Source organism: Marmota flaviventris, chromosome 3 (genome assembly GCF_047511675.1).
Source record: "Marmota flaviventris isolate mMarFla1 chromosome 3, mMarFla1.hap1, whole genome shotgun sequence".
Classification (NCBI taxonomy): domain Eukaryota; kingdom Metazoa; phylum Chordata; class Mammalia; order Rodentia; family Sciuridae; genus Marmota; species Marmota flaviventris.
In genome coordinates this window covers 162876449-162902921 of record NC_092500.1, presented here as the reverse complement: position 1 = coordinate 162902921, position 26473 = coordinate 162876449, and the positions used below count along the sequence as shown (strand labels likewise).

The 26473-nt window shown below is 45.5% G+C and overlaps 1 protein-coding gene across 5 annotated transcripts in view; it reads right to left on the bottom strand.

The window, feature by feature from the left end:
• Sh2d4a (SH2 domain containing 4A) overlaps window positions 1–24258 on the bottom strand; it is a 65909-nt gene extending 41651 nt beyond the window's left edge. Inside the window, exons 1-4 of one of the 5 annotated variants that reach the window (XM_027927235.2) lie at window positions 23826–24258; window positions 18955–19321; window positions 9245–9404; window positions 7710–7881 (exon numbers count right to left, since the gene is read on the bottom strand). In XM_027927235.2, the coding sequence (XP_027783036.2) occupies window positions 7710–7881; window positions 9245–9404; window positions 18955–19135 (513 nt within the window). In that variant the 5' untranslated portion in view covers window positions 19136–19321; window positions 23826–24258. Of the gene's footprint in view, window positions 1–7709; window positions 7882–9244; window positions 9405–18954; window positions 19322–23537; window positions 23649–23825 lie in introns of those variants that run through there. The other 4 variants (XM_071610552.1, XM_027927236.2, XM_071610550.1 and 1 more) reach the window with 4 other exon arrangements.
• Window positions 24259–26473: the final 2215 nt, after the last annotated feature.

Below are 26473 nucleotides of genomic sequence, written 5' to 3'. Positions count from 1 at the left end.
ATTCTCATATTCAGAAATGTTTTCAGCCTCCTTTATAAAGAAACAGTACTGCTAAATTTAATATGTGAATTTTATTTTGTAGAGGGAATATTATTTGCAGCATGCTGCCCCAAGTCACAGTGCTGCTTAAAAGGACTGAAACTGCCATTCCCAGACTATGCATCTTCTAATGTGCTAGGAGCATGACTTCCAGGTAGCTGGTACTTAATTGGGCAGTCTTCATTTTGGATATTTATTTAGTCTAATTAAAATTTTAAACCAACATAAATACATTCTTTTTAAAAAAGTCTTTTGACAAGATTATCTTGAGTATGTGGAAAGGAACCCTGAGCCTAGACCTTGAGTTTTCTCAATCTCATAGCAGAGATCAAAGAGCTTCTCAGAACCCCCATAGAAGAAAATCAGCTATTTTCCAAAAGAGCTAAAAGATACAGTTTTTGAGTTGGATGATGGGGGTGCTGTGGCAAAAAGAAGCTCTGGACCGGATAGCCTCTTGACCAAACAATACAACATTTGGGCTCCATTCCCAGAAACACTTTTTAAAAAAGTCTTGTCAAAAGACTTTTTTAAAAAGAATGTATCATCCTTGCCCGATGCATCCCTACCTAACTGCTGCTTGAATATGCAAGACTAGACCTCATGGTGTGGTTTGTCCATTGAAATTGGACAGAAACCCTACTTAACAGCCAGTGGTATATGAGATAATATTCTTCTTCTGCAGGCATGAGTGTTGGTTTAGGATATGAATGTTCAGTGTTAGAAGGAAACTTATGAGGAAATCATCTCAGCCATCAGATCCACCTCAACAGTGAGCTCTTGGGACTCTGTATGGCTGCCTGGAGCACTCTGCTGACAGAGATGTGAGGCCACATCTGGCTCTCTTGAAGAGTGCTGTGATCAGTGATGTCTGCCTGGGGTGGGGGCATACAGAGTTCCTGGACTTGTTCTCTGTAGCTCATACACACCTTAAAAATCTCTAATTTTGTAAATGAGAAAAATAAAGCCCTGCAGAGACAGAGTCAGGAAGAAAATAGAGCTCTTGTGACTATACTTAATCTTATTCTCATGACATCACACTAACTCAAAAAAGAAAAAAATCCTTTATTGACATTATGAAACTCAAAAGCTCTGAAAATATATTACTCAAATGGAGGGGGACTTAAACTAACATGGGGCTATTTACCCTATTTGTAATGTTTGATTATGGAATACTGCTTCAGCTCTTGCAGTATTCATCAATATATGTTTTCTAGTAGAGGCACAGCATTTCTTTTGTAAAATTTGAAATCATTTGAAATCTGAAGCACAGCTTGGCCCAGAGGTTTTGGATAAGAGATGGCAAGCCTGTACTGTACCCCTGCCTATTGCTACAGGGGTACAGTAGGCAGAAAGACCCCCGAAGATATCCATGCCTGAGTCCTCAGAACCTGTGAACATGTTATCTTACATGGAAAAAGGAATTTTGCATATGATAATTACAAGCTATGGATCTTAAAAATGGGATTATCCTGGATCATCCTAAGGGAGAATTTAGGATAATTTCTGCACTTTTGCCACTGACAGATTGCTCTCCAGGACTAAAGATTCTTTCCCCAAGGTGTCTCTTTCTAACATGCCCACCTCTCTCCAATCCTGCCCTCCCTAACCAGCCGCCCAATCCCCTCCTGGAACCTGGTTAAACCCTGCCTCAGTCAATGCTTCTGCTTCTCTTCTCCCCAGAGGGCTGAACTCCTAAGGATGAAGACCTTGTCTGATGCCTCCCTCCATAACACCTGTCATCGCCCGTATGGACCCTCGACATTCTCTGGGGGAATGACTGATTCTGCCACAGCAGCCTGACGGTGCAAGGTGGTGAAGTATTCACCCATGTGAACAGACTGAAGGCAGCAGAGGCCACCCTCCAGAGTTCCAGGTTAAAACAACTCCTCCAATTTGTACTGGGACTTGTAGTTTTCAGAGCATTTCCAAATGCATTGCCTCTTGTGATTTTTACCCCAAAACCCATGAGGTAAACAAGGCAGGTATTTTTAATTTTCCATTTCAATGGACTAGAAAACAGGCTCCAGAAGGTTCTAAGACTTGCCCCACTAGCCCCAGTAACAAACCCTGCAGCGTGTACTCGGCCTCTCACCCTAGAGACAGACATGGAGGCTGTGCTCAAGACTCAAGGCACATGCAGGGAGAAACTGACCAGCAAGAAGGGTGGCCTGAGAAAAACACCACCCACCTTCCGTGTGAATCTGCCTGGCCGTCGGCTCCAGGCAGCTAGACTTAATCCTGTCTATTTCTCTATGGCTTCCTCACGCCTTCTTCTTTCCCTTTCTCCACGACTTTCTACTGAGGAAGTTCTGCTTAATTTAAAGCAATGAACACCTTGGACTAAAGCATCCTACTAAGAGTGAAAAAAAAAAAAAAAGGCCCAAAACTAAACTGATCCCTGCAGTGGCAGTGTGACCACTCAGACATGGATGCAGTGTCCTTCCCTGGCAGACAAGGAAATGGACCCTGAAAGGAAGGGGGCAGTCCCAGCTCCATCCCTACCTTGGGCTTGCCCTGTCCTCGACTCCCCGAATCAGAGACCAAAATATCCATTTTACACTTCCTATGATCAGCATGAGATGAAACAATGCCTATCTGTCTTTTGAGAGCTGTGCAGAGCTATAGGTATCTAAAAGGCCCAATTCCTCACCCTAGCCACTACTGCTCCAAACAGCCTGCCGTGGGTAAAGAGGTAAAAATATCCGTGGGTAAAGAGGAAGGACAATGAAGAAGAAACTGGGGGGTTTACCCCAACTCTACATGGGCCAAAGAGGGCCCTGACTCCAGGTCTGCCCCCATCCTTTTATGAGATGATCAGAACAGAGTGGACTCTTCTGTCTCCGTACAAATATAAGGAACCAAGGTTAACTAAAAGCACTGCATACTCTAAGTGACCCACTCTTCCACAAAAGCTTCCGCGGTGCTGAGTGTGCACCGAGGTTTGGGTTGAATCTAACTTTTGCCCACTCTCCACAGGACTTTCAGATTCAGGTCTGCAGTACTTTATTAGAATCTGGGCCAACGATGATCATTTCCAGCGATGATCTGTCATGGGAAAATTTATCAAAAATCTAACCAGACTACTTTAGTAAATCTATGGCTGATTTTCCTTGAAGATTTTTTTATAATCCTGGAAGACTGATGACTCTTTAAATCCTGCCACGGTTATGTCATCACTAAGTTCAATTGAAACTGGAGATTTTTACGATAGGTTTTAGGTCTTGCATGACACTGGAATGCTGCAGACAACATTCCTTAGATATTACAGTTAAAAAACGGTAGTTGAAACTTGTAAATCCTCACCGAGGAACCAGAATTGCATTTTGGAAATGTATCAGATGACTCAAAGCTGGAGCCTGGATTCCTCATCAGAGTTCTCCTCTGAAGGAGATGGTCTCGGCTAGGCAGTGAGCTCGTTTTTAAATATGTCAAAGTTCTGATGAGTGGGAACTGAAGCAGATATGTGGAATCCAGGACACCCAGGTCTGTGATTTGGAGGCGAATCATGTAATCTCTTTGAACATCTGTCTCTTTATCTGTACAAAAGAAATGCTAATACTTGCATTGTTTGCTTCTCAGGAGTGTTGTGAAATGAATGTAAAATGCAGAAATGACAGGAGAAAAAGCTTTGTGAACTCTGAGTCAGATTGAACGTGCTTTTTTTTTTTTTTTCTTTCTATTTTATTTTTTAAATTTGTTCTCATTAGTTATACATGACAGTAGAATGCATTTTGACACACAATACATATGTGGAATATGACTTCTCTTTTCTCATGTATAACATCAGCCTCCATCCACCACTACCACCTGAGCAGCTCCAACCAGCTCATCTCCCCCATCCCCCATCAGCTTCTCCTCCAAAGGCTCCTCTTCAGGCTGCTGGTCTCCCTCTCCCCAGGGACCCAGACTTAGGAATTTGGGCCTGCTGCCTTGTCCATACACCAAGTGTGATCCAAGAAAGTTCAGTTCCTTTCAAAATATAAATCTGGGGCCTGGGGAAGAAGCTAGCCTAGCATGCGTGAGGCCCCACCTTTGATCCCCACCACTGCAAAAATGAAGGGGGAAAAGAAGTTCAAAATACAAATCTGATCAGGCCAATCCTTTGCTCAAAAATCACTGACAATTTCCAATTATTCTTTTTAAAAAAGGGCTAAAACATGTAAGTCGTCCCCAGTCCCTGTTGTGTCTGGTCTCGCCCTCCTCCCACCTAATCCAATGTTCTCCTCCCCCTTTGCATGGTTCCTCCAAAGCCTTTTCTCACACTGGAGTGGAACCACTGGCCCCAGTGGTCCTCTGGTCATCATCGCAAGCTTATGTCTTCAGTAAGGCCACCCTGGACCCCCTGGCAATGCCCAAGTCCTGAAGGAATAGGGTACGTTTTGGTTGAAAAATCTATTCCTTTCTAAGGAGCATTTATGTCATTTGAAACCTGTCACATGGAGAATCTCCCTGCCTCCCAGTCATAAAGTTAATGAAAGCAGTAATTGTTTTTACTCCAACACTGTCAACTCAAGGCCTAGCACACAATGGGGACTCAAAATACTGGAGATTGAGCCCAGGGGTGCTCCACCACTATGCTACATCCCCAGTCCTTTTTATTTTATTTTGAAATAGGGTGTCACTAAATTGCTCAGGTTGGCCTCAAATGTGTGATCCTCCTGCCTAGCCTCCTGAGTATCTAGATTTACAGCTTGTAATACTTTAAAAAGTATTTTGTAGCCACCGTGGCTAGCTTTAAAATACTTTTTAAAGGAAGGAGCAAGTCAATCAATCTTGGGATCCTTTCCTCACTGCCTAAATGTAAAAGTTTAATTAAGAGGGGAGAGAAAAGTGAGCTAACTAAATATCTAATATATTATTAGATATTTAGGCATTTAAATAAGTGCTTTGTACTTATTGTTTCATCTGTTCATTATTAAATTATACCAAATTGTACTAGCCTTCTATGACCATGGTACAAATTATGTTAAATATGGTGGTTTAAAACAACACAAATTTATGATCTTACATTTCTGTGGGCTGGAAATCTCACATTAGCCTAAAACCAAGGTTTCAACAGAGCTGTGTTCCTTCTGGAGACCTGAAGGGGAACCTGATTCCTTGCTTTTTTAATCTTCTAGAAGCTGCCTGACTTCCTTGACCCCTTTTTCCACCATCAACACCAGCAACATCACATCTCTCTGGCCATTATTCTATGCCACATCTCCCTCTGACTCTGCCAGTTGGGATCACTGAAATGAACCCAGGTAATCTCCCATCTTAAGGCCACAGAGGCAAAGTTGCTTTTCTCATGGAAAGCAATGCATCCCCAGGGGCTAGGAGTCTGGATGGATGTCAGTGCCACTATTCTGCCTAACAGGTAGGCTGGGTGGTAGATGAAGGATGCAGAATCAAATGGTGTCTCATAGTTCAGAAAGGCTCACTAAAGTGGTTGCTGCTTCATTATTTTATAACTAAGATCGCGTGAGGAAACATTTCTGAGAAGGTGTACTAAAGGAACTGCATTAGCTTCTCAGGGCTGCTGCAACAAATTACCATAAACTTAGTGGCTTAAAGCAACAGATACTTATTCTTCACACTCCCACAGCCTTAAGTGGGACATGAAGGTGTCGGCAGGGGCTGCGCTCCTCCTAAGTGCTCCAGGGGAAGCCTTCTTGCTTCTTCCAGCATCTGACCTTGGCTTGGTGGAGCCTACCTGCACTCCACCTGTCTGCACTTGGCCTCTTCCCTGTGTTCCTGTCTCTCAACTCTCCATCTGCACTTCTTTTATAAGGACGCCTGCCACTGGATTTAGTGCCCACCCTGAGTCCGGGACAATCTCATCTTGAGATCCTTAACTTAATTACATCTGCAAAGACCTATTTCTAAATAAGCTCCCACTCTGAGTTTCTGGGTGGACATGAATTGGGGAGGACACTATTCAACACAGGCAGGGCTTATAAAAGGCATAAGTGTGTTACTAAGTGGACTGCACACTGGTGGAAGATGGCCTGCCACACTTAAATGCTCACACCAGCCATAAAGCTCATCTGCCACCTCGAGCATGCTACTGTCAGAGCAAACTTAGAAAACATCACAGAGACCCCAAGAGCATCTTCTCTGACCCAGGGGAAGATGAAAAACAGAAACGTAAAACCTGTCACCCATCTAGTTCCCTGTTCCTTGTGCCTAACAAGTGTGTCCTTCTCTCCTGCCCCATCTCTTTCTATATGACAGTTTGACAGATATCTGAGGGATGGGACAGTGCCACCCTTCCTTGTAATTTTTATGACATGCTTCAAGAATAATAACCATGGTATCTATTTTAGTTTATATTTTAATCTTTTGAAAAAATCTCTAGGAAAATGCTGTCATTCAAGCATAAAGCTAAGCAGGCCTACACTAAGCTCCTGAAGGAGATTTTTGTGGTTGCTCTTGTTCTTCATGCAAGTGGGTCTCAGAAAGGAAGCTACCTGAGGGGAGGCTGATGTTAAACATGTTGACAGCAACCTGGCCTGGAAAGGCTCCAGTGCCTCACTGGGCATGTGGGGAAAGTGCCCAGAACTGACCCGCAGACAGGCACAAATTTTAGAATTTTGTACTCCTAAATATTCTGAACCTCACAACTGTAGCTCTTTATAAAGCATCATCATGCTCCTCATATTAGTGAGACAATCAAACACACGAGCTAATAGTTACAGAATGAGCTGGGGTTCCTGAAGAACTGGGGGTGAAGAAGACCTTTGACAGGTTGCTGAACCACACCTGGCCTCAGTTTCCTCACCTGTAAAATGGGCAATATGCTGTTCAGACTGCTGCTGTGAGGACCCAATGAGACACTCAGTTATAACCACCCATGACTGCTGTTAATTATTAGAGTATTACCAGGACCCAGAAGTAGTCAGAACAGATAGCCACATCCCCATTTGACTGTGGCACAGAATTCAAGAGCATACAGTGAAGCAGGGCTAGGGACTAAATAGAAATCAAACAACTGCAAATCCCCTGTTAACGTTCAGTATAATTAAACTTCTAGCAGAAGAAAGTACTTCCTAAATTGAGTTTTATTGTTCTTCCAAACTATAATCCAAGCAGCAAGTTATGTTTGAGTTTTTTAAACCACCTGGGCCATAAGAGAATTCATACCAGCTCTGAGTAAAAAGTTCTATTGTGTTGGGGAAATAACTATCCCTGAAATCAGAGGCAGAATCAAGGAAGCCAAAGAGGCATTGAGATTTGGAGTCTGCAGTAAAAAGGGAAAGACTCAACAGAACACCATTTAAACCATAAATGTACCAAGTCTGGCCCTCTGTCTGTCTTTGTTAATAAAGTTTTATTGGAACACAGCCATGCTCATTCATTTGTGTATAGTTGCAACAGCACTTATTGGGCTCACAAAGCCTACATTGTTTGGTATGTGGACTTCTACAGAAAAAAATTGAGGACATCTATTGTAGAAGACACCAGGGAAAGAAAACCCTGGAAGACCTCATTTTATTCCTTCTTCATGAAATAGAAGCTAAACAAATCCCCCCAGTGAAATGACTAGCAGGACCTGAAAGGTGGGAGGTGTTTTCCCCAAGAAAGCCAGTTTAAGTTCCTGATGCATGGCTACATTTATCTTAGTGGCCCCAGTACCTACATCTCCCCCAGTTTGGGAATTCTGCACATCTGTAACATGCAAGACTCACCTGGGTTTTCTTTTCTTCCAGGATGCGTGCTGATCTGGATTCTTGCCTCACTTCTTCCTCTTCTGCCACTTTCTTGCAGGCATTCTGTGTTTTCCAGTTATTTGGTGTTTGCAGATCAGAGCACTGTGATTTTGTTTTCAAGTTATTGGTGAATTCTTCAGACTGAGTTTTTCTGAAGAGAAGCAAAAGTGAAATTATCAAAAGCATCCTTCAACGTGGACAGCTTGTCTGAAGCAGATGTCTACACTCAGACTATGTGAAAAACAGTAACAGATTGCTTATTATAGTGCTTATAATCTGCCAGACCTCTTGCTAGATACTTTACAGACATTAACTAAGTCCTTGTACCAACCCAGGGAGGAAGGATTGTTATCCTTGCTTTGTTAGAAGAGGCTCAAAGAAAGCTTATAATTCATCCAAGACTACATAGTGGCATAGCCAGGATTTAAATTTAAGTCTGCCCAATTCCTGGGTCAGAAGTCAGGCTGCAAGAGGACACTTCCCTGCTCTGATCAGTCGGCAAATACTCCCTTGTGCATTTATGTGTTAATGTCCCACAGATTGGCAGATGGCGTCATCAGCCTTTGGGGGCTGAACTGAGGTCCTCGCGTCTATTCCAACATCCATTTTACCAACTCAGTTGGGCTATTAACACCACTGCCCGGAGCTAGGGGAAGGCAACCAAGAGAGGGTGGCTTCCCAGAGGCCACCCTGTGCACCTGGCAGAGGGGATCACCGCCTGCCTCAGGGTTCCCCAGGTTGTGCCAATGCGTGTTCAAAACGGCCTCACTCTCCACAGAAGATCCAAGGGGCCTTCGAGGCACCCTAGAGCAAGGCCCTCCATCTCCCTCTACTCACCCAGATACATCCCAAGCACTCAGAAGAACTCATTCCCCAAAGAGCCGTTCAAAGTCAAGTGGGGGATCTTGATTATGCCCTCCACCTTCACCTTCCTTCCTGACCTTCTGTAGCTGGAAACAACTTATCCTTCAAGGCTCGGTCAGATTTCACCTCCTCTGTGGGTCAGGACAGGTTCCTCCCTGGGCTTGGTTAATTCTTGGTTTATGCCTTAACCACAGCTCACAGCGTGGCCTGCATCGGCTGCAGGTGGTGGTGTGTCAGCCTGTGCCTCCTCCTACACTGGAAGCTCCCTGTTCCTCTTTGAATTCCCAGTGCCTGGTACAGTGGAATGACCAAAAGGGCCTGAGCACTCAGCTGCCTGCAACTGAGCAGTCTTCTTCCTCAAAGGCCTGACATCGGAACAGCCTCTCAACCACAGCCACAGCGCCCGCACTGCTCCACCACAACCCCAGTGAAGCCTCCGCTGATGGCTTCGGAACCTACATCCTCGTGCAGATCAGCAGCACCTGATCTGACAGCACTGTGGGAATGAAGGGAACCACTGAACATCTACAGAAACATTCCAGAAAGATCAAAAGTGATGCTTACAATCTTCAGAAGCCACTGTGAGCAAGAAGCATCATTGCAGCGTCTTAACACCTAGCCAGTCTCTTACGGGCGTGCGGATCTCCTACCTGAGCTCCTCAGCTTCCTGCTCGGTTCTCAGCCGCTCCCTCTCAGCAGTGATCTCACTGCAGAGCACATCGTAGGGCTTATCCAGATGGTGTTCACCCATCACCCAGACCCACACTTCCTTGTCCGCTCCCAGTTTCCAGTGGACAGATTTGCCATTCTCTGCAAATGAGACAAAATGTGGGTTGAATAAATACCTTGAATCATGGGACACTATGATTCCCCAATCAGTAAAGTATTTAGGGTTTTGTGGGGGTGTGGGGGGGGACAAATAAAGCAAATGTTTCCAACCTGCTCAGGAATAAGCAGCATTCATGGGTAGCAATGACAGGAGTGACAGAGTAGCAGCATTGTCACAATTGTTTAAAAATATTATGGCCATGGTTTTTTCACATGCCCATTTTGCAGGAATGGTAAAAAGCATTTGTGGTTTGCCTTATCCTTTAGGGTAACAGTTGCTGTCAGGTACCATAGCCTCCGAAGTCTAAGTATGTGCCCACACTGGGCATGACCCTAGAGACCAGCCAAGAGGTACAGTCCCTATAACCCCAAATTACACAGATGCTCAAGGGTTGGGGGCCTCTAGTGTCTTCATAGGTTTCACTGGTGTGTTAGATAGTGGCATTCAAATCCTGGCTCTGCCACTCACCAGCTGTGTGACTTGGACACACTAATCTCTTGAAGACTCTATTTCCTCTTTTACAAATGGTGAGACCAACATCTACTATACAGAATTGCTGTGCAAGGTAGGCAGGCTGGGGATGCCAAGTCCTTCCCCTGGTGCCTGCCACATAATAGGAGTTCAATAGAGGTTAAATGCTGCCACCCAGCCTATTATTTACTAATACGGCTGCCTCGAGATCCACACCAGCTTGTGAGAAGATGATACCACCAGGCAGTGTGACACTTGATGAAGAGACTTAAACAACCCTTGCTTACAGTTGGTCTCACAGGTTGTATTATGTTCCAGTTCCTGTGCTCCTGAAATGTGCCCACACTGGGCATGACCCTAGAGACCAGCCAAGAGGTACAGTCCCTAAGTCTATGGCCCTCCTCGGATCACAGTGTGGTCCAAAGTTGTTCTTAGACAAGACCCCAAACTTCTCAGTGGTGTTGAGTGTGTGAGGGAGGGCACCATCGGAAACATGACCGAGCCCAGCCATGCTGTGAGGGTCAGAAGTCCACACTGTCTTCTTACACCCAGTGGAAGAAGGTTTCCAGTTACAGTCTCATTGTGTTGTTGACTTATTTTGTACCATTACCTCAGAAAAGCAGGCTACTCAAAGGCAGACTCCATCTTTATTTTGGCACTTTCTACTCTTCCTGGGGCAAAGGATGCTGCCTGCAGTCTAAGAAAGCTCTAAACAGAGCCGCTTGGTAGGGTGGAGGACAGACTCCTATACCCTTCTCTACCAAAGGATTCAAAAGTATCATTGAGCAGGAAACTGCCCTGACACTGTTTTCACAAGTGAGCCAACAGTGCCGGTGGTACCCGGGTAAGGGAGGGAAGATGGATCCATGTGCCCTGGGGGGGAGTGCCAGCCCAAGCACTCCGGATGCTTCAGGAAATGCCACATGGTTCATTAACCTTAGAAAGCCGTCATACTTCATAAAACTCCTTTTATTACACCCACTCGGGGCAACTAATAATATTTTTACGATGTCCGCATCTCAACCCTCACCCAAGTAACTCTCTACTAATATTTTTTTTGACAGCAGAAGATAACCAAAGAGGGTAGTGGCAGTCTGCCAAGAGAGGCCAAGAGGGAGAGCTGAGAGATTCTGCAGCTCAGCTAGGACAGCCCTCACAGTCTCTCCCCAAACCCAGCCCCCGGAGAGCACAACAGGCTGCAGGCAGAAGCAACAACTCATGGGGAAGAAGTCCTTGCTCTGAGGTGGGAGAAAGAAATCTAGGATCACAGGTGAGCAGGGAAAGGTGCCTAGGGACTGAAGGCAAAGAAGAGAGGCAAAGTAGAGGACTAGAGTCTGGGAATTTCAAAAGGAGGGGAGTCTTAAGAGTATGGTAAAAATAATAGTAATAGTAGTAGTAGTAGTAATAGTAGTAGTAGTAGTAGTAGTAGTAGTAATAGTAGTAGTAGTAGTAGTAGTAGTAGTAATGGTTCATGAGCAAGAAGGAAGAGAAGTAGATGTAAAATATTAGATTTTGCCAGATGTTCAAAACTGGGCTCTCAGCAGAGCGGCACTGACAGTGATCTCTATTCCAACTCATCACTTCCAGGGGCTCAGAAATGGGGTCAGAAAGCAAAGAGACTGGAGGCGCTTCCAGGGTGTCACTCAACTCCCTGAAGCTGCTGCAGGGTGAGGAAGTTCTTCTAGCAGGATGGGTGTCCAACCAACTCCGACACCTTCGGCTTCCTACCAAGATGAGGGATGCCAATCAAGGTGGCTGCCCTCGGTCACTCATTCCATGTAGCAGAAACTGGGTTCCTACTATGAACAAGCAGGAGAGCTAGATGCTGCAGGGGATACCGGGAGGAAACCCACACACGAGTCTGTTTTCCTGCAAGAAACCTAGAATCTAAGGGGGAAAGGACCAGGATTAGGCTATTTACCTAGTGAATTTTCATTACCTACCTACACACGCCAGGAACTGAGGAAGAGACAAGTGAGCACTCATGACAAGAAAGACCAGTCCCTGTCCCCAAGGGACTCACATTCTAGTTGGACAATTTTACAAAGGACAGGCGGCCCATGTGGCTGGATTCAAGGAAGGATTCAAATATAATGCCAGAGCTTTGAGATGCTCCAGCCGGGAGGGTGGTAGCCAGAAACAGGGCTATCAAGAACATTTATCTGTTGGGGAACAAAATAAGGAGCTGTTTGGAAATGCAGGATAACATTTTGTTTTACTAGAAACTTCTGTGGAGACATCCAGTAGATCTCTGGACTCCCTCTGGAGCTGAGAAGGCGGGAGACAGCATGAACTTGAGAATGACCTTATAGATGCTATCAGGGAAGCCACTGGCATAGCAGAGTTCACGAAGAGGATGAAGTCCAGAGGGAAGCTTGGAAGAGCCTGTGCTTCATCAGGAACAGAAGGAAAGGGGGAGAAAGAGAGCCCTGGTTACATGTAAACAAACGTAAAAGGCAGAGGATTCCGGTCCCCAAATAACTAAGTAACGTAGAAGGAGACTGGGGGAAGCCACCACAGGTACCCAAGAGAGGAAAGGAGGGGATCACAACAGCCTCTGACTTGGGAGAAGGTAGTTTCAGAGCCACAGGAGGGGGACAGGCCTCTCAGACGGGAGGGAGGATGGAGAGAGCTGGTGCAGGCCATGGCTGTGTGCTCTGGAGAAGTCTGTCACTGGAGAGGAAGAGACGTCAGCCTTCGGCTCAGTTAATGTCACTACACGTAGGCACTGCGCTGCCAAACTAAGGGGCAGAAAGCACAGCATAGGAGCAGCGTCAGCTAAAAGATCTCTGGGCATGGGAAACATGGGCAGGGGTTGTCCCCGAGTTTTTGGAAAGGAAGAGAGTAAGGAGGCCAGGGAGGAAGTCAGGGGGATGTGGCCACCTCAGAGGTTCCTGAAATCATCTTCTCTAACCAGCTTTTCTAGAAAAGAGGATCAGTCCTGCGCAGTACCACACCATAAAGAACTTCCAAGCAGAGGCAAGTATCCACACCATATTCTGCAGGGAAATGGTCTCTCAAGTCAGAGATGGAGCTACACACAAAACCTCTAAGGAAGCAATGTTACAAAATGTGACATAAAAGTGGGGTGGCCAGGAATATTCCATCTATATGACAGCATGAGACTGCTCACAACGCCCTCGTGTCTGATTTATCCCCATGTGGCAGGTCTAGCAGGGGTGCAGGAGGGAGAGACTCGGGCATCAGTGTGCAGCGAAGGCCAAGCTCAGGCCCTCTGAAGGCAGGATGCGCTGCGGGGAGTCAGCTCCTGGTCTCCACCCTGACTAGATGCAGCTCAGGAGGACCCTCGTGGAATCTGTGTGAGAGAGAGAAAGGGGAGAGAGGAAGACAGACAGAGGGAGAGGATTGTGTCCTCTGTTCCCCAGGGGGAAGACAAGCTACTGGGTGAACAGAATCCAGAGAGAATCAACAGCCTCCTATAGTGCCCCAGGAACATATTTACTATTACAGTCATTATTTCATGGGGGATTGACTCTAGGACCCCCTATGGACACAAAAATCATAAATGGATAAGAATATAGCTCAGAGCACTTGCCTAGCATGTGTGAAACCCTGGATTCAATCCCCAGCACTACGAAAAAATAAAAGAAATGTTTAAAAGGGACAAACCCACAGATGCTCAAGTCCCTTATATAAAATGGTGCAATATTTGTATAGAACCCATGCACCCTCTGGTATATGTTAAATCCTCTCTAGATTATTCATAAAACCTAATAAAGCATAAATACTGCATAAATAGTTGTTATACTGTATTGTCTAGGGAATCATGACTCAAAAAAAAGTCTTCACATGGTCAGTACAGATGTAATTTTTAAAAGATCTTCTCAATCCTAGTTGGTTAAATTCAGGTCCTACCGTTAAGGGGGATGACTATAAATACAAGGGGGGCCCTACCAGGGCAATATGAGCAGAATACCTACCAATAACAAGGTTGTTGAAATACTGAGATCCCTCCGTAAGCTGCTGCCCCAATGTCCCATGTAGAATCCTCCATCACTCGGTTCTGTCCAGTAGCCCCCCGCCCCCGCCCCGCCTGCAACTGATCCAGAAATCAAAAGCTGCATGAAGGCTGGTAGGGGGCCCAGGGCTATGACCATGTCCCTGCTGACTGGCTGAAACCCATGCCATCTCCATCATTAAATACCTACTCTTATTAACTCTATTTTACCACGAGGGCACAGAGCTCAGGGAAGTGAATAACTTGAGCGGCACTGTGTAGAGACAAGAATTCAAAAACCAGAGTCCATGACTGCAAAACCTGAGTTTAGGGCGGTCCTGTTATGTGTAGTCCAAATGGAAACCCTGAGGACAAAAGGGGACCACCCAAAAGGGACACCAGGATAACAAATGTGAACAGGATTCTGCAGGCAGGCTGAGCACGGTCATCCTGTTCTTTCCTATCCCCGCAGGGCAGGACGGGATGCAAAATGCTCCATCTAGCCTCGTGCTCATTTTAATGAAGGCCAAGGCCAGCTGCTATGGGACTTCTGGAAATGACTTAACACTGTTGCTTTCCCCATTGTTTGCTAGATTTGTTAGAACCTAGCAGTGGGGGACGCTGAACCCAGCAGTGAACTGAACCTGGCAGTGGGGGACGCTGCAGTCTTACTGAACACCCTGGGGCCAAGGGAAGGGAAGAGTAGGCAATGCCCGTGGTGGTGGCATAAACCTATGGCTTTGTCGCTATTTCAGAAAAAGGAAGGCTTTGAATAAAGGAACTTGCCTTTGGTAACAATAAGAATCCGGCAAATGAATTTTCTCATCTGTCACAAGGGCACATGAGAGAGACCCTCCTGCACCATGAGCAATGACCAGATCCCACCCTCATGATGGACACTCAATCAAACAAGTGCTGGGAAACCCTCTGCCAAGTGACTATGTCTTCTCTTTGTTTCTGGACAGAATCACACTGGAGATACTTCTAGAAGATGATGTACAATCAATCAACAAATACATGAAAAAATGCTCATCATCTCTAGCAATTAAAGAAAGGCAAATCAAAACCACTCTAAGATTTCATCTCACTCCAGTCAGAAAGACAACTATTATGCAAACAAACAACAATAAGTGTTAGCGAGGATATGGGGAAAAAGGTACACTCAGACACTACTGGTGGGACTGCAAATTGGTGCAGCCAATATGAAAAGCAGTATGGAGATTCCTTGGAAATCTGGGAATGGAACCATAATTTGACCCAGCTATCCCTCTCCTCGGTCTATACCCAAAGGACTTTAAAACAACATACTACAGGGACACAGCCACATCCATGTTTATAGCAGCATAATTCACAATAGCTAAACTGTGGAGCCAACCTAGATGCCCTTCAGTGGATGGATTTTAAAAAATGTGGCATATATACACAATGGAATATTACTCAGGAATAAAAGAGAATAAAATCATGGCATTTGCCGGTAAATGGGTGGAGTTAGAGAAGATAATGCTAAGTGAAGTTAGCCAATCCCAAAAAACCAAATGCCCAATGTTTTCTTTGATATTAAGAGGCTGATTCACAGTGGGATAGGGAGAGGGAGCATGGGAGGAGTAGACAAACTCTAGATAGGGCAGAGGGGTGGGAGGGGAAGGAAGGGGGCATGGGGGTTATTAATGATGGTGAAATGTAATGATTATTATTATCCAAAGTACAGGTAGGAAGACCCAAATTGATGTGAATATACTGTGTATACAGAGATATGAAAAATTGTGCTCTATATGTGTAATAAGAATTGTAATGCATTCCACTGTCATATATAAATTTTAAAAAATCATAGTTATACCACTACAATACAGGTTTTCCAAAAATTCTTATAAATAAATAAATAGTGAAAAAAAATCACACAGGAAAAAGGCTCCATGGCAGGTCCCCAATGCAAGCATATGTTTTAGACACATGCACCTTCAAACAACAGTAACTGTCATTAAGCCCCGGTTAAGATTAACATGAAGCACATTTGTTCATAGTACCAGTATGGGGAGAATCAGACCCAGGTCTATTCTAGCTCTCACTTCTTAGCTGTTTGCCCCGGGGCAAGTTAGTTAAAGGGCCTGAGCTTCACTTTCCTCATTTATAAAATGTAAATAGCAATTCATGCTTCAGGCTTGGTTGTTATTATTTAATGAGATAATATATTGAAGCACTCAGCTCAGAGTCTCATATGCAGCCACTTAATAAATGCTGGCTGGGGCTGCTCGTAGAGTCTAGGGACACACTGTCCAAATGCAAGCCTCATTCATTACATAAAAGAAAAAAGCAGGTGAAGTTAATTTTAATAATGCACTTTATTTTATCTAGGATATCCAAAATATGATTTCAATATATAATGAATATACAATTATTAATGTGTTTTTTAAAAAATATTTTTAGTTATAGATGGACACGTAGTATCTTTATTTTTTTGTGGTGCTAAGGATCAAACTCAGTGCCTCACACAGAGAGGCAAGCACTTTACCACTGGGCTATAGCCCCAGCCCTATTAATGTGTTTTTTATTTTCTTCCTACCAAATCTTTAACATCTGGTAGTTAGCACTTACAGCACAGACTCATGCCCTGTGACCAACAGCCACATGTGGCTTCTGTTGACACTACAGCACAGCACCCCTCTAGACATCTAGTTATACTCCAGCAGGCACAGCAGGTCCACAACTCTCTCCTGCTATAAGAATCACGTTTTCTCACTACAGAAATCAGCAGTGATCTGCTCTATTATTGGTTGAATCCATACTTCTGGTTATTTTTCAGTCCCTTCTACTTAAGCCTTCGGATTACTAAGTGGTAGACAGGTTCCCGTGATTCGCAATTCAGGCTGTGTGTTTTGTGTATTTATAAAGACCAGATGATAATGAAAGCCTGCTAATTGATGGGCAGAATGATGTAATGAAATGGGGGCAGGAACAGGATATCTGTGATGAAAAGTGCAGCCTCCACCAAGCCAAAGCCTGACTCCAAACAGCCAAGAAAAAATAGCATTCAACTCAGTGCAAGGTGGGCTGACGCAGGTCCAGGAGGCCGGGAGCACAGATAGGAAGGAGGGGGGCTCAGGGTGGTCTCAGCACATAAGGGCCTGAGGCTTAGTAGGTCTGCAACTCAGACAGCACCTCCAGGCAGCACTGGGCACGATGACACTGCCTTGGGCCATCTGTGGCTTTATTCTCAAAAGCACAGCAAAAAGAAAGAGAACTGCTGTGTTTTTAGGGGAAGTGGGAGAAACTTTTCCCTTTTCTGGAGTCAGAAGAGGCACCGATTTAAAGCCAACTACATTTTTCCAAGTGTCAAAGGATTTAAGGCGGTAATAAACTTTTGAGATGAAATACTGACAATGTTCACTGTGTTTATTAACACACTTTTTCATGGCCATTTAACTAATAAAATAACACAGGTTTTCTGACAGATAGATTTGAAACTCTACAAGGAGAAATTAAAGCAAAGAAACTGACACTATTGTCTTCAATAATCACAAGGAGAGTCATTCCATAACATGAGAAGCCCCAAATAAAAGGTCCAGCCACTGGTCAGAGCCCTTCAGCTCTCTCCAGGCCCAAACTCACTGTACCAACAAATTATGTTCCCAGTGGACATGATGTGCAGAAGAAGCCCAGCTGTACATCCTAAACTCTAGCTAAGGAATGCAAGGAGATGTGTAAACCAGTTCAGAAAGACAAAGGGGTTAAGCTTCAGTTTGTCGGTGCTACTTGTTGAAGGAAAAAAAAATTCTATTTGGGGTAGTGCAATGTGAAATCCACAGAGCTGGGCATCTATGAATGGGTGACCTAACAACTATTACTTATCTTTTCTGAGTCCTGAGTTTCTTACCTATAAAATGGACAGTTAATGCCAACTTTGCAAAAAAGTTGTAAAGATTAGACAGAATGTATGTTAAAGAGCTGGTACTATGCTGTTTACTTAGTGCTATATTAATTATATTAACATAATAACAAATGAGATACTCGCATTTGTTTCCTAATCAGTATAAAGCCTTCATTGAAAAAGAGTTAGTGAAGGGCAGCATAAGGTGAAGGTCACTGAAATGACCTTCACTTTGAATCTGTGCATCTATTGGCATGCAAGGGAGCCTCGTTTTCTCAACGCTTGAAATGCTAAGTGTTTTTTTTTTTTTTATATCTGTACCTTTTCTAATTTAATAAAAAATGATAAGAAGTTGGTTTTGAATGCCTCTGTAAGTCACCTTGAAAACTGTGCTTTTTTAAATAAAGTAGGTATTCATGCATGACAGAATCTGTGTGGTGACAGCAGTGTGTGCTTCTCTGTGTCTGCGTATGTATACTCTTTAAGTCTTAACTTACAAAGAATCACTTCTCCCAAGGTCTCAAAAGAACTTCCCAAACTGTGAGGGAGTCCTTGGTCATGAAGCAGTGCATTTGAAAAATTCACTCACATTAAAAATATAGTATTATGATATTTTTTTTCCTCAAGGCCATTCCTTACGTTTTAAGAGGAAGCATTCCTGAAAAATAATTCAAAGAAAAAAATTCTTGAGATCTAAGAAGTACAAACACAGATATTACAAAGATGCTGATACCAGTACTTTGTATGCTAATGGTAGAATACTAGGCCTCTGTCACAACAAGGGGGACAGGGGACAGAGTCCTTTCTTAAAAACCCTCAAATCACACCATAGGGATGACTTTTTTTTTTCCTCAGTGCTGAGGGTAAAACCCAGAGCCTGGTACATGCTAGCCTTCTGCTCTACCACAGAGCAACACTTCCAGTCCCTAGGAGTGACCTTTAACGGCAGCTTAAGGTCAGTCTGGTTTCAGTAAGAGACTTGCTTTACGACAATACAATTCCATGGTAAGTGCTGTGTGTGTGTGTGAACGTGTGTGTGTGTGTGTGTGTGTGTGTGTGCGTGCACATGCTCACACATGGGTGCAGGTTTCAAGTTGATAAATCACACTATCAGAATTTCAACATTTAGCATCCACCCACCAAATTACAGCTCACACCAGGAGAGCTTTTGAACGGCGTGAATCGTTCAGACACCCAGCTAACACGTTCGCAGCAGAGGCTGCCAGGTCAGGGTTACCTTTCTTTGGTCTGGATTTCACTGGCAAGGACTCCTTTCTTTCCATGGCTGCTTCTCTTTCTTTCCATCGTCGGATCTGTTCCTCCCTCATCTTGAAGAACAGGATCTGTTTCTGCTCTTCGCTGAGCTCAGCCAGGAGGTCAGGATCTATGTACATCTCTGACAGTATCTGTCTCAGCATCTTTGCAGTGCGGGAGTCTTTTACACCTGTGGCAAGAGTTCCTGCAGATGGCTTACAGGTGTACCTCCACCAGGCTGGCACCTAGAGGTGTCCACAGACCCTCTCAGAAATGCACAAGGTCCAGAAATCCCCACTGAGTGGGACAGGAATTCAGCAAATTGTCTCCTCGCAGCTGTTAGCAAAAACCTGCAAAGAGCAACAAGCCAAATTGGGTCGCATTAAAATGTGACGACGGGGCAGTGGCAGGCTTATAAACAAAGCTTGGAAGAAATACAGTACCATTTCTCATTCCAGGAGAGAAGGAAAGTTGAGGTATCTGTGTTAAGAGTTTGTGTAACCTTTACCCCATAATTTCCAAAGATATCGTGTGGAAAAAAAAACTAACTTTATACAGGTCAGAGAAATAAAAATTCAGCAGAGGTTTGGCCTTCTCCCAACTAAGCAAACATATTGTTACATCAGAGCTGCCAAACCACCAATTGTATGACTGAAAAAAAAGAACTTAAAAAAAAGTCACAGGAAGAAATTAAAAAGCTTTCTCTAAACAAATTATTTCAAAAGAAAATGCCACTTTTGAGATTTCACACAGACGGATTCACCCCAAACCAAATCAAAACAGCTGTGCTCAAGGAAGAATAAATAATAAAAGTTAGACCACATGCAATTTTTGCATTTCCCCTTGAACATAGCACTAAATAAATACTTCAGCCATCACAAAAGGACAATCTAGTTTCCAGACAACCTACTAGAGCCATGAGAACAGTACAGGTGCAAAAGAGAACACTCTTGACCATTCTGGAAGGTCACCAGGTTTTAGGCATACCTTTTCCAGATAACCTAATTTAATAAAATCTAAATTTACAGACCAGGTAAAGTAGGGCAATGAAGTCACTAGGTTTATAACAAAGGATCTTTGATTTATAAAATCTTCTTTTGAAAGAAGTCAGACTCTAACATGCATGCACATTGGTTTCAGAGGCAATACTAGGCAGCAGAAATTCCACTAGGTCTTAAACTACTTTACACATATCTGTTTGATTGAATTTTTTTAAATGCCAGCCCTTTATACTTTTATCATCAGAAAGAAATCATGTATATATTTCCTTTTTTGAAACAAAAAAAAAAAAGACATTTGTTTCCATGTCATAGATAGTATAAAACTCTTTGTACAGTTTTTCATAATCACCTAGATTGTAAGAAACCACAAATTTGGTGCTTACAGTACCTCAATAATCTCACCATCTGCCCTCTCAAATATCTTGTTTCTCCATACTAAGTCCAAGCACTCTTAAACTTGAGACTGGCCACTTGGCTATGTCATGACCACAATGGTTTCAGCTCCTCTTATTTCTTTTGTTTTGTTATTCATACAGCTGGATTTTTTAATGCTCTTCTCATCTCCTGGGAGTCCCCTTCTTCCCATCCTTCTCCTTCTTACCAAGTTGCTACTTGACTTAGAGCTTGAGATAAGCATGTTCAACAGGTGGATACTACAGTACCTTGCATCTAAAGCACTGACTCACTAATATAGCAAGAGCCTTCATTGAAGCTATAACTGTTCTCACTTACCTGCACCCTATATTCTCCTGCAGCATGGAGAATTCAAATGGAATAGAAAATTAAAAGAATTTTTTAAAAAAAGAATCAAAAGCACTACCACTGACTCTAACTCAATCAGAACTCAACCAGGCATGCCCTCCCAGTACCCTGGCTAAGAGATTTTGCTTTGAGTTGACCTTCAAAGGCTTTCATAGTGCAGAGTTGATGTCTTGTAATAATTTTTTTGGCTTTCTGGTTCTAGCAGCTTCTCATGGGGTGGAACCAACTAAGTCCACACGGAAGGAGAGGTTTGTAGTGGATACTCTTCCTTCACAGAAAGAATCTGGTTCCCTGGCACATTTGACTCCAAGGCTCCAAGATAAAGTGGAAAGAAACCAAAGTGAATAACCCCTTGACATTCCAGGAATGTCCTTATGTGGGCACAAGCCATGACTGCAATGGTCAACTCCCACAGAAATAAAACATGGTAGAAAACAAGGGCCCATGAGGTCTGAGGTTTCTGCCCTGATCCCCAATTTGCACAGGGTGAATCCTTACTGGTGGGATGAGTAGTTAAAGTCTAACGCTGTGAAAGGGCCAAATTCACACTGCTCCCTCACCCCTGCCCAGAGTACTCCTGATGACAAAATGAACACTCCCAGTACCAGCACTCTCTTGAGAGCTTTGCATGTGTTAACTCCCTTCATCATCACAACAACCCTTTGAGTTTGGTCCCATTTCACAGATGAGGAAGATGGTACAGAGGCCTCATCCAGGTCAACTGTCGAGAAGTTTAGCAAAGGCCAAATACAGGAAACATCCCACTCAGTCAGCACTGCCATATCAGCCCAGGTGTGGGCCTTTATTTACCAGGTACTCAGCCTCCCCAACATGCCCTTCCAAAAGACCCCTGGGAGCAGCACAAAGGGTCTAGCCCCTCATGTGTGAGAAGAACTCCTATATAGTCCTGTAGCAGTTAACTACCAGAACTCAATTAATCTTGCGTAGAGGACCCTGGTTTCCTCCTGTCCTCAGAGAACAGGAAGACAACCCAGCTGACAACTGTGGGTGGTCAGGCTGTTGAGTATGCCTGCCATTCTGCGGCTGTTGATTGGCCCTGGTGAAAATTAACTGTCCCCCCACCCCAAGGGTTTCCCCTATAACCCACAGCCCTCCAGCCTGGAGGCACAGCTCTGCCTCTCATGAGCTGGGTAGCTTTGGGCTGTCACTTTGGGTCCTTGGACTCCATTTCTCTGCCTGTGAAATCAGAAGGTCAGTTCAACCGGGGAATCTTCATAACTTTTGGATTATGTAATATAATCTAGTGAGAAATTATCAAGATAAGTGGAGCCAGGGTGCAGGAAACAGAAATGAGGAAATTAACAAACCAGGGATTTCCCTTCTCTCACTCACTCCCAGGACAAGCTGCAGTTGCTAACACTGATTCACACTGAATGACTTTCCCCTCTCTGATACACTCAGTGTAGCAAATGTCCAGTTATTGGAGATCCAATAAAAAGAAAGGCTCATCTAACTCGGTTTTCTTCTTCTACAGCACTTTTCTTAAAAGAAGAGAAATGAGCAGCAACAAGTCCACACCTACTCTTTATCCCAAAAGTCCATTTCTAAAGGCGCCTTTCTAAAGGGTCATACATAGGAATAGTTAAGTCTTCCAGGCTACTCATCCATCTGTTCTGATTTTCACACCTTCCACAGACAATATCCTACAATACATTGTCTTTTCAATGACTCTGAGACCTACACTATAAAAATAAAAAGGCCTGAGGTACAGCATGAATCATAAAAACGTTGTGAAATGGGCAGTTTATAATTTTAATTCTAATTATTTTTAATATCCAAGTCTGTTTTCAGACTTTCAGTTCTCTTACTCAGGTTTATCTTACCAGTCTATCTGCAAAAGGGCTGTTTTTGAGGATAAAATGAATTAAGAGTGATAACAGCAATTTGGCATTTTGTAAATAGGCACCATTCTTCAGAAGTGTCAAATTACTGTACCTACAGATTTGCCCAGAAAACTCCAATCATGCCAAATCTATGTCCAAATATGCTCCCCATTAATTAATTCCATTTTCAAATATTGGGTCCAAGTTGTTCTATCACACAAGCAATCAAAGATTTTCTTTTTAACAAGAAAACCTTTGGGGAGGCGAAGAGAATCTAAGTTTAGGAAGAGGCAGGTGCTAGGCTTACTTTTCTGAGACTCTCAGGAAGGGAGACCACTCAGGAAAAACTGCAAACTGTGACGCCTTTGGTCGCCCATAAACCTATGGTCAGGAGCCCCCAGGGGTCTCACTAGGTTGAGGAAGGTCACAGCCCAGCTGACAGGGGTTGCGTTCTGGTCCCAAGGACTCAGGGAGGCGACATAGCAGGGCCCCACGCGGGGGCGCCCCTGGGTGCGGACGCACGGGGAAGGGTGCCCAGCGAGTGCGGCGGAAGCTGAAACCGGTCCCCGGCGCTCTGCGCCCAGGTCTCCAGGCAAAGGCGGTCCTCTCGGCCTCACCCACTGATTGTGCGAGGCTGGTCTTGGGGAGCAACTGCCTGCACAGGCGCTGGGCGTCCGCGTGAGGGCGGGTCCCAGGACGCAGCAGCCAGGGGAGACCACCACTGCCCGGGCGCCGGCGCGGCGCTACCGCTCAAGTCCAGAAACTGGACCAGCCCAGACCCTCCCCGGGACCCCCGCGGAGCGCCCTGCTCCCCGCCTGCGTAACCGCGCGCCGCGTGCGTGTGAGCACACCCCTCGGCACCGCATCCCCGCCTGGATCCCAGAACTTCCCAGAAGGACACAGAAGTCCCCTCCCATCTTCCCCCTAAAGACTCCCTGCCTCGATCCAAAGCACCCCACCTTCGGGGACCGCCGCTCACCCAGCCGGCGGCTCCAGACACCGGACACCCGACACCGGACACCCGCCGCCCGCCGGGCCGCGATCGCCGGCTCAGCTAGGCACCTGAGCCCGCCCCGGCGCGGCGGAGGAGGGACCAAAAGGAGGGGCGGCCGGCTGCTGCAGGGACCAAGGCCTTGGCGCCCGCCTGCCCCTGTCCCTGCACCACCCGCGCTCCCCCTCGAGGACCCGCTTCCGCTCTACACGCGCCCTTCTCCCGGGTCCCCTACAGCACCCCTGCACCCACCCACCTGTTTAGGGCCCTGGGCTCGCCTGGGCAGAGTGACCCGAGCACCGCCACGTCCAGGTGGGCCACCAGAAGCTGTCGGAAAAGAGGAGAGAAGGCCGAGGCTCGGCGAGCCCTGCAGCTGGCTGCACAAACACTCAGGCTGAGAGGGCGAAAGGCGTCCAGCCCCTGGCCCGGCCCGCCCTTGCCTCCCGCCGCGCCCACTAGTCCGGGTGACTGGCTGGGCGCGCTCGCGGCCCCACCCGGGCGCCTGGAGACGCTCCAGGGCCACTTGCCGGCAAGGCTTGGCAGCCTGCAGCATCTCGGGACAGCTGTCGTGGTCCGCGGCGGCCCTTGCCACCACCCTCCCCTCTTAGTTCATTAGAGCTGGCGTCTGCAGGCTGGGCTGGATTGTCCCGAAGGCCCTCCTCGCCCGCGGACCTTACTGATACAGCGGCCCAGCCCCTGCAACAACTCTGAGCCCTGGGCATCCTGCAAGGCGGAGCTGCGGAGGAGGGCAGGCCTTGTTTGGTTACTCTGGGTCCTGCAGGCCGAGCTGGCTCACCTCTCAGGCTCTGCTCCTGCGTCTCTGCTGGGTTTTTCCCTCACTTTTGTTGACACTAAGTAAATTATCAAACTCTGAGACCTTTGTCAATAGAGGCGTGGCTTTACAGGACAAGATCAAGGAGGACCAAGACTGGACATCTGGAGACTGAAGGCAACAGAATGAGGGGGAGCAACGGAAAAAAACTGGAGGAAAGTGAAGAAGGTAAAGGAATCCTGTGGATCGCAGTTCCAGCAGGTCTGGTGGTGGGCTGAGAGGCCGGAGGAGCTGACAGCATAAGAACCTTATGAAGGACAGTCCAGCAGAAGCAGAGTGGAAAGGTCGGAGGACGTTTTAGAAAAATGGCAGATTTGGGGAGCCCCAGATTGCCGTGTTGAAAGGAAAAGTAATAATAAACAGGGAGACGGGGTAGCTCTGCACAGCCTACCTGATCTATTCAGGAGCCAGACCTGCTGCGCTAACAAAAAATATGTTCTCGTTCCCAGAACCTCCAGACCACAGAAGATGCTCAAAGTTGGAGAGAGCCTTGGAACAGAAATCAGTCCTCACATTACTAGAAAATGAGACCCAGCTGTATAGGAACATTTCTAGGAATCCTATCAGGTGAAGATTTCTAGTCTAAGATCTGGTGTTTAAATGCTGGCCTGTGGGATGGTTTCAGCTGGAGTGTGATTTGTCTCTGGTCCGCTGCTATGGCCAGCCAACAGAGAATCCTAGCACTTCCTGGATGGCACAGTTGAACTGCAAAAGGTGTTTGGTTCATCAACCAATAAAAATCCCACAGGACACTGATGACAGGTCATTACCCTTCTCCACACCCAGTCTCTCTCTCCATCTTCTTACAAACCCTTTTTTATAACAACTCTTTCATCGTGCTACTAACCTCTCTGAACCTCAGAGAGAGTAGCAGTGCATAACTCATTCCCGTTCCTGGCATGCACCAAGTGTTCAAACACATTGGCTCGTGTCACTTCACACCACATACTATATTTTTACGTTTTTACCACCTCAAACCTAGGCTATAGTTTTTGTCTCCCTTTTTATCTGGGCTCCACCCCAATCACCCCAGCCTCTAAGAAGCCACTTCCTTGAATAGCTCCCTCCTTTTTGTATTAGGGTTGGTAGGTGTGCCCAATAGAACAATGGCAGAAGTGAGGGTATGTCACCTCTGGGATTAGATTAAAAATCACCCTGTAGCTGCTGCTTTGGTCTGTCAGTCTCTGCGCCCCCCCCCCCCCGCCCCGCCCCATTTTTGTCTCTCTCTGTCTCCACTTCTCCCACACCCTTGGAACATTCACTCTGAGAGAAGTCAGCTACCTTCCCATGCACAGTCCTGTGGAGAGCCCACATGGAGAGGCCCACATGGAGAGACCTACTTGGAGAGGCACTGAAGCCACTACCACAGGAACCAGCTTGGATGTGGCTCGTCCAGCCCCAGGCAAGCTGCAAGACGACTACAGCCTTGGCCTGTTGCTTCATTGCAAATTCATGACATGGACTCAACTCCACCATTCTCAAATTCCCCATCAGCCAACTTCAAGATAGTACAGTGTTGTTGTAACAAGCCATTAAATGTGGACTGATTTGTTACACGGCATAGGCAAATTAATGTACCTCCTCACTGGCACAGGTATGGTTTAGCTAGCTTTGACATATAGGAAAATTACCTGAATAGCATATTTAAAAACTGACCTCAGACCTTACCCCAGAGCTAAGAAATTTGGTATCTGTGGAGCCTCAGCACCTACATTTTGAATAAGGATTCCAGGTGGTGGAATCAAAGATGGGGGAGCAGATCTTGCTTTTAGAAACTCTCTTCCAGGCTTTTCAGGTCAGACATGTCTGAATGCAACTTTTAAATTAACCTTTTACAACATTACCTCTGACCACCACTCAGTTGCTAAAACACCCTGTATCCTGCTGCACCCCCATCCCTGCCCATAAGCAAAGAGTAAAGACTAAACAGCTTGCCGACTTTCAAGGACAGGGACAATCTGACACTAAGCTTTCTCGGTCTTATCATCTTTCCAACACAAACCCTACATTCAGATAATCTGGTATTTTCCAAGCCCTAAACCCACACAGACTCTGTGGCTTCACACGGTGCC